The sequence below is a fragment of the Peromyscus eremicus genome, chromosome 22 (genome assembly GCF_949786415.1).
Source record: "Peromyscus eremicus chromosome 22, PerEre_H2_v1, whole genome shotgun sequence".
In the NCBI taxonomy this organism is placed as follows: Eukaryota; Metazoa; Chordata; class Mammalia; order Rodentia; family Cricetidae; genus Peromyscus; species Peromyscus eremicus.
The window spans coordinates 22431436-22445399 of NC_081437.1; the positions used below are offsets into that span (position 1 = coordinate 22431436).

The window sequence follows — 13964 nt, forward strand, 5'->3', positions numbered from 1 at the left end:
GGAGACGTGGCCTTGTTGGAGGAAGTGTGTCACTGAAGGCTGGCTTTGAGGTTTCAGAAGCCCAAGCCAGGACCAGTAGCTCCCTCTTCCTGTTGCCTATAGATCTGGATGAAGAACTCTTCACTTCTCCAGCACCATGTCTGCCAGCATGGCACCATACTCACCACCACGATAACAATGGATTAAACCTCTGAAGCTGTAAGCAAACTCCAATTAAATGCTTTACTTTTACTTTATAACAGTTGCCATGGTCACAAAAAAAAAAAAAAAAAAGCCAGTGGTGGCACACACCTTTAATCCCAACACTCGGGAGGCAGAATCAGGTGGATCTCTGTGAGTTCAAGGCCAACCTGGTCTACAAAACGAGATCCAGGACAGGCACCAAAAAAAAAAAAACAGAGTTGCCATGGTCATAGTGTCTCTTCACAGCAATAGAATACTAAGACAGCAAAACCTATAAAAGAAAGTGTTTATTTTGGTCTTACGGTTTCCGGGGGTTAAAGTCTGTGTCCCTCACGGCAAAGAGCATATCAGCAGACAGGCAGGTATAGTTCTGGGATAATAGCTGAGAGCTCAGAGTTTAGACAGGCACGAGGCAGAAAACGCCAACTGGGAATGACAGAGCTTTCGAAACTTCAAAACCCACCCACAGTGTCACACCTCCTAATCCTTCCCAAATAGTTCCATCGACTGGGGACCAAGTATTCAAACCTGTGAGCCTATGGGGGCCATTCTCATTCAGACTACCCCAATGCTATTCAAAAAATCCAAAGTCACACTACATTTGAATGCTGTACGCAGAGGACCTTCTTGTATAATGGGTATCTCTAAACCCTAAAAGACATGAGAAACCACTCAGAGATTGTTGGTGGGCTCCACACTGGAGCAGAAGGCAGAAGAGGGGTGGACAGGCGGGGGTGTCAGCTGTGTGCACAGGACAGTATAATAACAGTAATAATCCTTTATATTTGGACAACACTTTATAGTTTACATGGGGCTTTTACATGCATTTTCTAATTTAAGCCACACAATTGCCCTGCACAAAAAAAAAAAAAAAAAAATTTTAAGCAAAATTTTCGTGGGAGGACATTGTAAAGTCTAAAATAACAAAAGTGTGGCAATACTGTTAGCCTGTACTGGCCAAGACCACTTATGGACCCACCTTTTTAGTAAGATCTAGGGAGGTACAGAAGCAGGCTGGATACACTCACAAGGTTGCTGCTGTGGGGACCATCTCTGCCAGCCATGAGCTGATTCGCGTCTCCCCAGGGCAGGGATGTGTCATTGCCAAGCTAGCTCCATGAGAGCCACCTAGAGAACTTGTGAATGTGTGGATTCCCTGATCCTACCCCCAGAGATTCCGATTCAGTGGGCTGGACGTGGAGCCTAGGAATCCTACCTCTGAACAACCTCTGCTGTTCTGTGAACAAACTCGTAACCGCTGTTGTGGAGCAGTCTCTAAGAACCGCAGCTAAAGGGTTTTACTTCAGACTAGACACGTGGGATTAGTTACCGCATGGATCGATGGATCCAGTTTGATAAAGGAAGAATAGCCAATTTAGTTGTTTTGTCAAAAAAAAAAAAAAAATGGGAGCTTTTTGCAAATGGAACTTTTAAAGCCTTTAAAAGAATTCGCAGAATTTCACACCAAAAACTGTTGTAAGATATTATGCATTAGAGGAGCGTGTTGCTATGGATAAAGCCGTGGTCTAGATACGTTGCTATTTTAAAGAGGATCAAACCCTAAAACCAAAGCCAAAGGACTCTTGGTTAGGACCCAGCCTAACCGTGTCCAAGGGTATGGGCATGACATTTGGCCTATCTCTCTACGCTTCACGTTTCTACTCTGAAATAATGGCCGTGACACCCTCCCTTCTCTTGCTCTGCTATCCCCACCCACGCTTCTCTTGTACTTGTCTAGTCTGAGCCAGCACCTAGTCTGTGAATGAAATGTCCCTCCTTTTTCAATCTTACCATGTTCCCAGATAGCTCCTGGAAGCCAAGAGCGGAGGTGGGGTGTGAGTGTGAGTGTGTGTGTATGTGTGTGTGTGTGTGTGTGTATGTATGTGTATGTATGTGTGTGTATGTATGTGTATGTGTGTGTGTGTGTGTGTGTGTGTATGTATATGTGTGTGCGTGTGTGTTGGCTTGAGTAATCTATTGTGGAGGCATGCATGGGTACACAAAATACATACAGATCCCTCAGTTTCCTACCTGCTATCACTACTAAGAAAATTTCCAATTCTTTGCTGTTTCTTTCCTGCCCTTCCTTTTTTCTTCCCTTAAAAATGACTTTATGGAGCAGCTCACAGACAAGCACTTCCGTTATCCTATAGAAACGTGCACCTTCCACCTGCATCCATACATGCCCTTTCACGCCGACTTATGATGCTCTTGTTGCCCTCACCTGAACTAGACAAGCACGTTAGTTGTAAATATGATGCTTGCCCTTGAAGCTGAAGTGGGAAAGTAAAAAATAGAGGGACTGGAAATAAGAAGGAATTGATACTAGACTGTCATGGAGACTGAGATCTTGAGCCTTTCAGTATCTGTTGGTTAATAGTTGTTTAATCTGGTGAGTGTAAAAATGATGGCAGACTTCTCTCACTTAATGTGTCTGTACGTACACCTTGTCTAAATGGTCTGAAAACATGATACTGAAACCTGTTACTTCACCTCTAACCTTAAAGGTAAATATAAAGGCTAAATTAATATTTTGAAATGATACCCATTGCTCGCCCCTTTCCCATTCCTCTGCAGTGAAAACATTGTTCAATCCGGCTCCCGCCATTGCTGACCTGGACCCCCGGTTCTACACCCTCTCCAGTGTGTTCTGCTGCAATGAAAGTGAGGTAGAGACAATTGTTTGATTCTTCTACGAAGGACTTTCCTGCAGTTGGATAAAACAAGGAGGCAGGGCCGGGTGGTGATGGTGCACACCTTTAATCCCAGCACTCGGGAGGCAGAGCCAGGCAGATCTCTGTGAGTTCGAGGCCAGCCTGGTCTACAGAGTGAGATCCAGGACAAGCACCAAAACTACACAGAGAAACCCTCTCTTGAAAAAAAAAGAAAGAAAGAAAAAAAAAAAAAAGAAAGAAAGAAAACAAGGATGCAGGACTAACTGCATCAGTCTGAGCACATGGGAACTCAGTACAAAGAGATTTCTCAGTTCATTGGGGTGTGGAGGTCAGAAATTAATGAAGCCTTGGACGCCATAAAAGATTCAAGACACACCCCTTAATCTGACCCTGACTAAACCTCCGCCCATTTTAACACCCTCCCAGCCTCACACTATTAATACATTGTTTTCATTTTAATTATTCCACATTTTTCTGGACTAATATTAAACTAATATTAAGTAAAGTTGCCAAGTTGAACAAACAAAAATATAGGCTGTCCAGTTACATTTGGATCTCAAGTAATCAATGAACAGACATATGAAACTATTTGTCGTTTTTCTGACAATCAAATTTCACCGAGCTTTTGTATTTTATCTGACGGCTGTAATTAGTACACGACTCCCGGAGTGGCTGCTACTTTCTAGTGGTCAGACCGTGTGACAGTGGTGGAGAGACAGGGTTCCCACTGCGGCTGCTGTCTAAGGGAGGGAGAGTCTCATCCAAGGGTCATAATGTCCACAGCCGCACAACATACCTGTCGGCGTAGTGATGTAATCTACTCTTTTATAAGACTACTAGGGAAGAGATCTCAATCAATCACAGTTTTTATAGAAAGACCGCCTTAGACTAGAATTCTCTCTCATTGTTGAGATGCAGAACCTCTTATGCATTTTGGCAAATGTGCCATGCACAGAGAGAGAGGGATTGATGAGAGATAAAGGGTCCTTTGGCTCTAAAGCTAAATGAAGGTCTAGGTGCTCTTAACCTGCTCTCCTGAAAATGTCATCTGTCAGGATACACAGGACAAAGAAGGCTGCGACATGGAAACTAACTCTAACAAACCACAGTAGGTTATGCAACATTTTTGAGCAACCACCATGGCAAGGCATTGGGCTAGGAGAAAGGGATTGTGGGAGATGGTGACCATTTCACAATAAGAGGTTACATTACTCTCAACCACCAAACTGGCTTAGATTTCCCTGGTAGATGCTTAAAAGACACTGTGTTTATTCTTCAGTTTTCACAGCCCAGATTGTTTACTCAGCTGATGTATCTTCTCCATTAAGTTACAGACTTCATTAAGACACAGCATCTGTCTTATTGTACCCTGTCCCTGTCTGTATACTTACCTATTGCTTTATAACAAACTCCCCAAAGCAACAGTAATCACTGCCATCCCCAGTTCCCATGCATGGGGAATTCAGATAGGGCCCAGCATGGCTTGGCCGTACTCTGTAGTGCCTGTGGTAAGAGTTGAAAATGTCCAAGGCTGAGAGATTCTTCATTCATATGTGTGATAGTTGATGCTAGTGTTGCCTATAGCATAATAGGAGCTGTTGGTTAGAATACTTACACATGCCTTACACAGATATGAACACACACACACACACACACACACACACACACACACACACACAGGGTGGAGGGGTTGTTAACACAGATTTCAAAGTTTTTTTTTAATACATTTTTTAAGATTTATTTATGTATTATATATATATATATATATATATATATATATATATATATATATATATATGAGTACTCTTTCTGCATGTACAACTTTATGTCAGAAGAGGGCATCAGATTCCACTATAGATGGTTGTGAGCCACCATGTGGTTGCTGGGAATTGAACTCAGGACCTCTGGAAGAGCAGCCAGTGCTCTTTACCACTGAGCCATCTCTCCAGCCCCAATTTCAAAGTGTTTTTTTTTTTTTTTTTTGGAAGATATCAGTGAATGTCTCTGAAAATAGATCAGTGAATTTAGCAGACAGAACTGGTCCTGGGAAAACAGATTAATACAAAACTTGTTCTTTAAGATAATGGTCTTGGAGTTGAAGAGATGGCTCATCAGTTAAGAGCACTGGCTGCTCTTCCAGAGGACCTGAGTTCAATTCCCAGTACCCACATGGCAGCTCACAACTGCCTATATCTCTATCTGACACCCTCACACATGCATGCAAAACATCAATGCACATAAAATAAAAATAAATCATTTTTAAAAAGATAATGGCCTCAGGTTCTGTTCTCAGCACCCACATGTTAGCTCACAACCATCTTTAACTCAAGATCCAGGGGATTCAATACTTTTATCAGGCCTTCTCAGGCTCCTGCACACACGTGATACACAAACTCACACTCAGGCGCACACACACATACATGTAAAAACTAAGTAAATACATAAATACAGATGAAAGATGGTCTCAGAGTACAACCAATCCAGACTGGAAAGGAACATACAGAAGACAGGAAGAGAAGATAGATGACCAAGTTCAGGAAACCTTTGCTGTTGGGATCACAGATGCTCAGAATGAGCACACACTTGAGGAATGGTTTTTATACACAAAAGGATTAATTTGGGCATGCTCAGAGCATATAAAGGTGAAATGTAGTCTCATTCTTAGGAATATATACCATATGATTCCTGTAATACAGAAAAAACGTAATTTGGTTATATACTTTAAAAGATTTTTATACATCGTATGTATGTGTGCATGTGTGCTCATATGCCATGACATGTACAGAAGTTTCAGGGGAGTCAATATTCTCCTTCTACCAGGTGAGTCCTGGGAACTGAACTCAGGTCATGGGGCTCAGTGGCAAGTGCCTTTACACCCTGAGCCTCTCGGCAGCCAAGTTGCATGCTTTGGCTTTCATATAACAAATGGGTTTAATTGGGGATATTCACAGCAACTACAAGCAGGACATCCATGCACTCTTGTATAGGTGTGGTTAAGCTATAACATGGAAAAGAGAATTCAGTTATACACACTGAGTCAAAAAGTACCATATAATTCCTCCAGTGCTATTTTAACTACCTCTGTCACTAGCAGAGAAGGAGATGCCAAAGGAGCGCCTCTCAGCCCTGTTTCAGCCCGAGATGCTTTTCTGTTCCAGGAGAAACGCTGATCCTGCCCAGGTCCTCCTCGTTTATTGTAGTATGTGATTTAAGGAAGGTCATAGAGACAGTGAGAAGCAGAGGGCTCTTCTGCTTCCAGTTTCTCTAGCAGAGGCAGACAGACAAAATCGAGTAGTCTGCAGCATCATGAGAAAGATACCAGGCCAGGAGAGGCCTGGGGAATGGCATCCTGAGGTGCCGTGTTTACAGATGCGGCATCCGTGGAGTCACTGGGGAATGGCATCCTTAGGTTTTTTAGGTGTTTTACCTGCATAGATGTAAAGACCTTCTGGTGGCTGTGAAGGTCAGATGAGGGGGTTGGATCCTCTGGAACTGGAGTTACAGGGGATTGCAGGCCACCATGAGGATGCTGGGAACTAAACCTCAGACCTTGGCCAGCACAAGTGCGCTTAACCACTGAGCCATCTCTCCAACCCCCAGGAATGTTTTGTTTGGTTTGGGGTTCTTGTTTTCATGTGGATTTTGTTTGTTATCATCTGTCACTTTGTAATACAAGCTGGCTTGAATTCGCTGTGGCCATTATTATCCTCCTATCTTGGCCTCTAAAGTACAGAGATAAGCATGAAACCACACCATGCCCCTTCCAAGAATATCTTAAATAACTAATTTTTGTTTTCATTATTTTTTTTTAAGACAGGGTCTCACTATGTAGCGCTGGCCTCGAACTCGCAGCAATATGCCTGCTTCTGCATCTCCTGGGATTAAAGGTGCATGCTACTACCGCCTGGTTTACTTTAGTTCCTTTTTTATGTTTCTGCACCAGTATCCTTCGGGGTTCCCATTGCCTTGATCATTATGAAAAACGGGGGAGTCACATTTCTAAAAGGACGGATCCGCGGTGGATCTCCATGGCTTTATTCTCACCATGGTTTCTTTCCTCTGTATTCCAGGCTGAGATTTTAACGGGCCTCGTGGTGAACAGCCCAACCGAGGCTGGGAAGGCTGCATTGGTTCTCCTAGAACGGGGCTGCCAGGTCGTGGTCATCACCTTAGGGGCTTCAGGATGTGTGACACTGTCACAGGCGGAACCTGTACCAAAGCACATCCCCACAGAAGCAGTCAAGGCTGTGGATACCACGGTAGGTTTCAAACTTTAAGAATCCTTTTTACTCTAGATCATTTTTAGCACTTGAAAAATCATCTAATAACAAAGATGCCCTGTCTGAAGATTGAGATGACGAGGTAAGACCTAGGAGTGGTGTGAGAGAAGACAGCCAGGCAGGAGAACCATCTCTTAGTCCCCTCTAAGTCACTGGGAGACTTCATGTCACCAACCCTCTCTGAGCCTCAGTTTCCCTATCCATAAAATACTACTGTATTTCCTATATACATTCATTCAGTAATAAATATTTGCTGACCACCTGTTAGGTGTGGCCATGCTGTGGGTGCTAGGGGCATGTGAAGAAGAAAGCTGGAGCTAAAAACGGCAGCAGTAAACACAGCCGTGTCTTACAGGCCTCTGGTGGCGGGAATGACAAGGCTCACCAGTGAACAAGGCTCCCTAGTGAATAGGGCTCCCTGGTGAACAGGGCTCCCTGGGGAACAGGGCTCCCTGGGGAACAGGGCTCCCTGGTGAACAGGGCTCACTGGTTGACATTCTTTGCTTTGTTTTCTCTTGTTTACTCTTTAGTATACAGAGTAACAGGTTTCATTACAGCATCTTCACACATGTGTCTCTCACAGTCACATTACACTTGGTCCTCAGGAACTCTCCCCACACACACTCCCTTCTTCCTCTCCACAGTTCCCCCTTCCGTTTGCTTTCTTATTGCACATGTTCTGTTGCTCTACTTCCCACCTCCCTGAGCATCTCTTCTTCCTTCTCATTGTCCGCTTTCTAGTTACACTTACACACACACACACACACACACACACACACACACACACACTTTTAAAGTTGGGTTCTGCATTTAAGAGAAAACATGGCTCTTGTCTTTCAGAGTCTGGCTTATTTCGCTTAACATCGTGATCTCCAGTTCTATCCATTTTCCTGCAGCTGTCATGACTTCATCCTTCTTTCTGACACTATAATGTTCCATTGTGTTCACACACCACATTTCCTCCATCTAGTATCTGTTCTGTACCTGACTACCTTGAATACTGCAGCAAGAAACATGGGTGTGCAAGTACAGAGATCCTTCTTTTAGCCAACAGATGATAACAGCTAATACTGCAGACTTCTGTGTCTCCTACATATATCTCCTGTAATCCTTGCAAAAATGATAGGAAGCCGGTGTGTTGTCGTCCTCACTTTACCTTCTAGAAAGTAACAGAAAGTGGGTTTGTATGCCCCACCCAGGTGCTTTTGCGAGAAGGCACTGTGTTCAGGAAAGTGCATGAAATAGACAAGTCACAGCTATCATGTGAAATGAGAAAGTGACAAGTTGGAAAAATGGTTCATGATTACCTAGCTAGGGAAATAAAAATTGTTTAAAGGACAAAGAGCTCACCTCAGAGAACAGGGCAGAGGCACTGGTTACACAAAGGAAACTCACCCTCAGGACCACACAAGGGCACTACTTGGGATGGCACTCAGTTGGGAGATTCAAATGAGTAGTAATGACTCAATCACTTGAGTTTGGAAGACTGGATTCCTTAGGTCCTGGCAATCATAACCTTGACAATATTAACACAGCAATGTGCGCTGAGAGTTTTCACATTTTGGTGATACTTTGTCTTTTATTTGGAGTCTTAGCACTTACTGTTAAGTTTTGGGTTTCAGAAAACTGAATAGTTTGAAGAATAAAGATTCCAACTTCATGTCCCTGTCAGTACAAAAGGCCTCTTCTCTGTAGAAGTCGCCTTATCAATTGGGCAGGGGGAGGCTCTACAGCTCAAGAGACAGGAGGCCCCGCCTGTCTCCTCAGCAGTTGGCCATGACTGAAGCAGGTCAGAAAACTCCTGAGCCTTGAACACCTCACATCCAAATGGAGCTGCTCTGTTAATGGTATGGACTGGGAAAGGCACTTCAGAGAGAAGTGACCACGGGCTTCCTTCTGGCTCCGGATCTTTGACTCTGATATTTTCAGTTGAGGTCTAGATATTTTCTTTCATTCCTTCAACAAATACCAGTTTGATTCTGATGACATACCAAAGAAAGAATTTTTTAAAAAGAAATTATATCCCAATATATTAGGAATAATATATTAGGAAGAAGACTATGAGTTAGAGACCAGCATGGCCTATATAGCTAGACTCTATGAGAGACAGAGACGGACGATGAGACAGAGAGACATTGTAACATACCTAGGATGTGTGAATATAGCCAGATTTTTTTTCATTTTCTTGCAGAATTTGAAGATGAATTAGTAATTAGTGAATAAAACACTGAGGAAGTGGACTAGGGATGTAGCTTGCCTTGCATGTAAAAGGTCCAAAATGACTGATTTAACAATGAATGGAGATTATGATTGTATTGTAAAAATGAAAAGACAAAGTAGGTGTGTATTTGTGTACACATATACCAAATGTTCATCTTCCATATTTGGAAGTTAGGAAATATTATCTGAAACGGATTTTAAAATGACGCACAAATATGTTACCAGAAATTCAAGATAAGTGATGGGAGTAAACTGAAATAATTTAAAGTATTTCCCTTATAGAAATGGAGCAGAGAGGAATGGAGCATAGACACATAAGCTTCATGTTGTTAGACTATAGATGCATGGCTTTGATTTTAAAAAAAAAAAAAAAAAAACAGGGCTGGAGCGATCCAGGTTCTGTTCCCAGCATCCAAATGGAGGCTCACAACCATCTATAACTCCAGTTCCAGGGAATCTGATATCCTCTTCTGGCCTCCGTGGGCACCCAGACACAAGCATGATACACATACATATATACATGCAGGCAAAAAAAAACCTCATACATAATATAGATATTTCAAAATAACACAGAGACTACTTTAAACCCACTAGAATATCCATAACCAAACCCTAATCGTAATGCGTGTGGTCTAGATTGGAGAAGCTAGAACTCTTGTACATTGATGTCTCAAGCTTAAGATAAAACATTCACTTTGGAGAATGGTCTGTAAGTACATCAATAAGTTAACTATAGGGTCCACAAGTGACCAGCAATGCTACTTCTAGGTAGCTACCCAAGAGAAATGAATGTATGCAGATATTCCAGGTAGTATTCTTCCCAGGCACCCCAAACTTGGAAATGCCCAGAGATGACCAGCAGATAAGTGGACAATTGTAGTCTATCCATACAACTGGGTATAGTTGAACACTAAAAGGAATATTGATGCACGCTGTGTGCCTGGTAAGGGCTTTACAGACTCAGCCACCCCCCTAGCTACTCCCTCGTCTTTTCTATGCTGTGCTTTCTTCTCATCCAGCACCCTCACCATCAGTATTCTTGCCTGAACCATGCACAACTATTTGGCCAGTTTAAGAAGATGAAATAAGCCGGGCGGTGGTGGCGCACGCCTTTAATCCCAGCACTCAAGAGGCAGAGACAGGCGGATCTCTGTGAGTTCGAGGCCAGCCTGGGCTACCAAGTGAGTTCCAGGAAAGGCGCAAAGCTACACAGAGAAACCCTGTCTCGAAAAAAAAAAAAAAAAAAAGATGAAATAAGTCCCCTGGTGGGGTGAGGGATTCCTGGGGTGAGATTCTCCCCTGAGCCAAGAGCCCCTTCGCTTCCTGCCAGCAGAACATGGCTGGCTGCCGTTGGTTCCCAGGTCTCTCCCTTGTCCCCTCGTCCTCTCACAGACATCAGGCACGGCACGGGTGGAGGCACGCTGTCCACTCGAGGCAGCCTCTACGTCAGCGCCGCTGCACACTGCTATATTCAGTTTTGCCTCGTTAATAGTTGAATATATCACTTCTATTTTTACATCCGTTCTTCCCATTGTGCCGGCGTGAGAGGGTGGTGGTAGCTGCAGATGTCCTCTGTTCAGTTTGCAAGACATGACAGATGTGTCTCTTTTCCCATTTCTGCATCTCAGCCTCAGAGCAATAGTGCTCGGGTGTGTTCTATTCAGGAGTCATTGTAAGTGCATTCTGTATCTCTCTGTCTCTCTCTCTGTCTCTCTCTGTCTCTCTGTCTCTCTCTGTCTCTCTCTCTCTCTCTCTCTCTCTCTCTCTCACACACACACACACACACACACACACACACACACACACACACACACAGCAATACTAAGGGATTTTCATGCTAGTGTGATGAAATGCAACATTATATTGTTGTCATTCGGCCCTGTAAGCTCCGTAAGTTCCTTATGTGCTGATTGCCCTTCTTTATGGAAATGCTTAAGTCCTAGAACCTGCCCTAACACTGTCATTTCAAGAATGCAGGACACAGCTAAATCTATGTCCTCTGGAATCACTTGCTTTACAATAACACACCATAAACCAGGACAGATAACTAAGTCAAGACTAAACAAAAGCCAGGAGCAAAGGGGATGCATCTTCCCTGCTCTTTCCTGCCATGACTTCTGTCTGTTCTGAGTCTGGTAGGATTCAGAATTGCTGATGAGGCTCCCATCATCACATCTGCCCACCTGCATGGATGTCCCCTGGTGACAAGGCTTAAGAATTTGCTCTAGAGATCACCCCAATAGGAAGTACAGTGTTTCTGTGAAAGTTACCAGAGGAGCACTTCAGTAGGGTGTGATTGCTGACACTTGCTAGGTAACTCCAGGTGGCTTCATTTGGGTGTATTCTCCCATCCCGGGATCTGACTTCCACTGTCCAGGCTGTTCTCAAGCATAGGTTCCCAATAATCCACCACTTAGGTACTGTAGGACGGACAGTGCAATCTGAGAGCCAGCATCTGAGGGGTCATTACTCCCGTCTTAGTAGACCTTTCCCCGACCCTGCCCACTGCACCATGTCCCCACCCCTTCCTGCCACATCACTACGATGGGTGCAAAGTCCAACAGCTAATGCTAGATGTAATTAGAAGCAATGAATGTCGGTCACCGTAAGAGGTGTCGCACAGCCCGGGTGCTCTGTAGCACCGCTTGCTCCTAGCCATAGGGAAGTCTGGGAAGGCAGACAACTCCACATTATCAGCAAGGTCGCTGCCCAGACTTCATCTATCTCCCTGTCCCCTTGGGCTTTCCAATCAGCATGTACTGTCATTGTGTGTGTGAGCGTGGGGGTCGGGGGGGGGGGGGTAGGTATGGGGGTGTGGTGGTGTGGTTCTGTGCAGTCTTTGAAGATCTCTGTCCAGAAACGGAACCAAATGCTTGGGTGTCCTTCACTGGTGAGCACTTAAGAGCTGGGAGAATAAGATGCTGTGGGTGAGGAATAATAGAATGTTGGATCCTGAAGGGGTAACGACAGAGTGATTAAGGCTTACTTTAACTCTGGGTCAACACGGTTCTCCAAGAGGAGATTTTATTTCCTTTGGATTTTGACCTCGGAAGACTTACTCTGTGGAGACCACAGTCAGTCACAGTCCCATGCTGGCTGGGATGTCGCTCAGCTGAGAGGATTTGCATGGCATGGGTGAGGCCCTGGGTCCAGTGCCTTCGACAGCTCCTGTGTCCCACTAAGTGTTTATTCCGTTTGTCCTCTGCTTATGAAAGGAGTACATACGTAATGTGCAATGGGGCCTGCGGAGGGCACCAAATGGGGAGGAGGAGGAACGGCAGGTGCCTGTGATTCTGCCGCCGGGTGAGGACGCTTCCGCAGTCCCAACACATAAAATATCCCTCCACAGTCATGTCAATAGGCAGGTCTCACAAGAAGAAATACAAAACAACCAAGAAACCAGAACATGCTCAGCCTCACAGGATGCCAGAAATATGCCCATTGAACAGCACGGAGAACCACTGCCCATAAGGTTGGCAAAAATTAAAAGTAGAACGGGGCAGTGGTGGCACATGCCTTTAATCCCAGCACCTGGGAGGCAGAGGCAGGTGGATCTCTGTGAGTTCGAGACCAGCCTGGTCTACAGAGTGAGTTCCAGGACAGCCAAGGCTACACAGACAAACCCTGTCTTAAAAAAACAAAACAGGAAAAAAATTAAAGATAATGTCCATACTCCAGCAGCTCAAAAGCACATCCTGTCATACTTCTAATGGGAACATACATTCTTCCAGTGTATTTTCAGAGGGTGACCCAAAAGTACCAATGAAAATACACTTTCTCTTTACCTAGTAAGTCTCCTTCCAGGAGTCTATGCTACAGGTGTGCTCATGTACAAACATTTATGCAAGGATGTTTATTTCAACTTTATATTAACTCAAATTTGAGAAGATGGCATGTCCTCCTCAGTAGAGGAGGTTAGGCAATCACTGTGCCGTGCTGGTTATTGGAAAGTAACCCGCAGCTCTCAGTATGTCAATATAGACTTCATGTCTGGAGCGAGCGTGCCAAGCTGTTCTAATCACTGCTCTGCAAGGGAATGGATTGGCATGGTAATTCCCATTTTCCACTTCATATTCTGAATTATTTGAGATCTTGTCCATAAACCTGTGTTTTTAGGGTATTACTTATTATTTGAAATAAATATTCCTTTGGGGGCATAGCCAAGAGCTTTTGCGAGCCAGCCACATCTAGCAATCAAGGTAGGTCCCATCACTGCTCCAAGGCTGCTGGGTGTTGTCATCACAGAGGAGCCCTTGATGGTCAGTTTGCCCTTGGCTTCACAATTAACCCCTCAAGCATTCCAAGTCTCCATGTAACCAGCCCAAGCCACCCCTTGACAGGACTTCTGGAAGGATGTTCTTTGCCACACAAGACCCATAGTGCCTTCTTACTTGGGGCCCTCAGGGGTCCAGTCTAGATATCTCAGTGCACACTTTGACGGGATTTTTTTCTTAATCTTTTTGAAGAAATAGTTTTCCTCAAACATGTTATCTGATATAGTTCCCCTGGGAAATATCAGGGTAAATTTCAAAGTTTGCTGCTTCTGTTCATCATTCAAATATATTGCACATCCTCAAAGAAATCGCTCATGTTCAGGTTCCCTTCT

The 13964-nt window shown here is 44.1% G+C and overlaps 2 protein-coding genes across 3 annotated transcripts in view; one reads left to right on the top strand and one right to left on the bottom strand.

Annotated features, from left to right (window-relative positions):
- Positions 1–13964, bottom strand: part of Babam2 (BRISC and BRCA1 A complex member 2) — a 469435-nt gene that overhangs the window by 423274 nt on the left and 32197 nt on the right. The gene's annotated exons all lie outside the window — the stretch shown is intronic.
- Rbks (ribokinase) overlaps positions 1–13964 on the top strand; it is an 85776-nt gene that overhangs the window by 46915 nt on the left and 24897 nt on the right. For both annotated transcript variants that reach the window (XM_059248527.1, XM_059248526.1), the window contains 2 exons: positions 2761–2852; positions 6929–7117. In XM_059248527.1, the coding sequence (XP_059104510.1) occupies positions 2761–2852; positions 6929–7117 (281 nt within the window). The remainder of the gene's footprint in view (positions 1–2760; positions 2853–6928; positions 7118–13964) is intronic.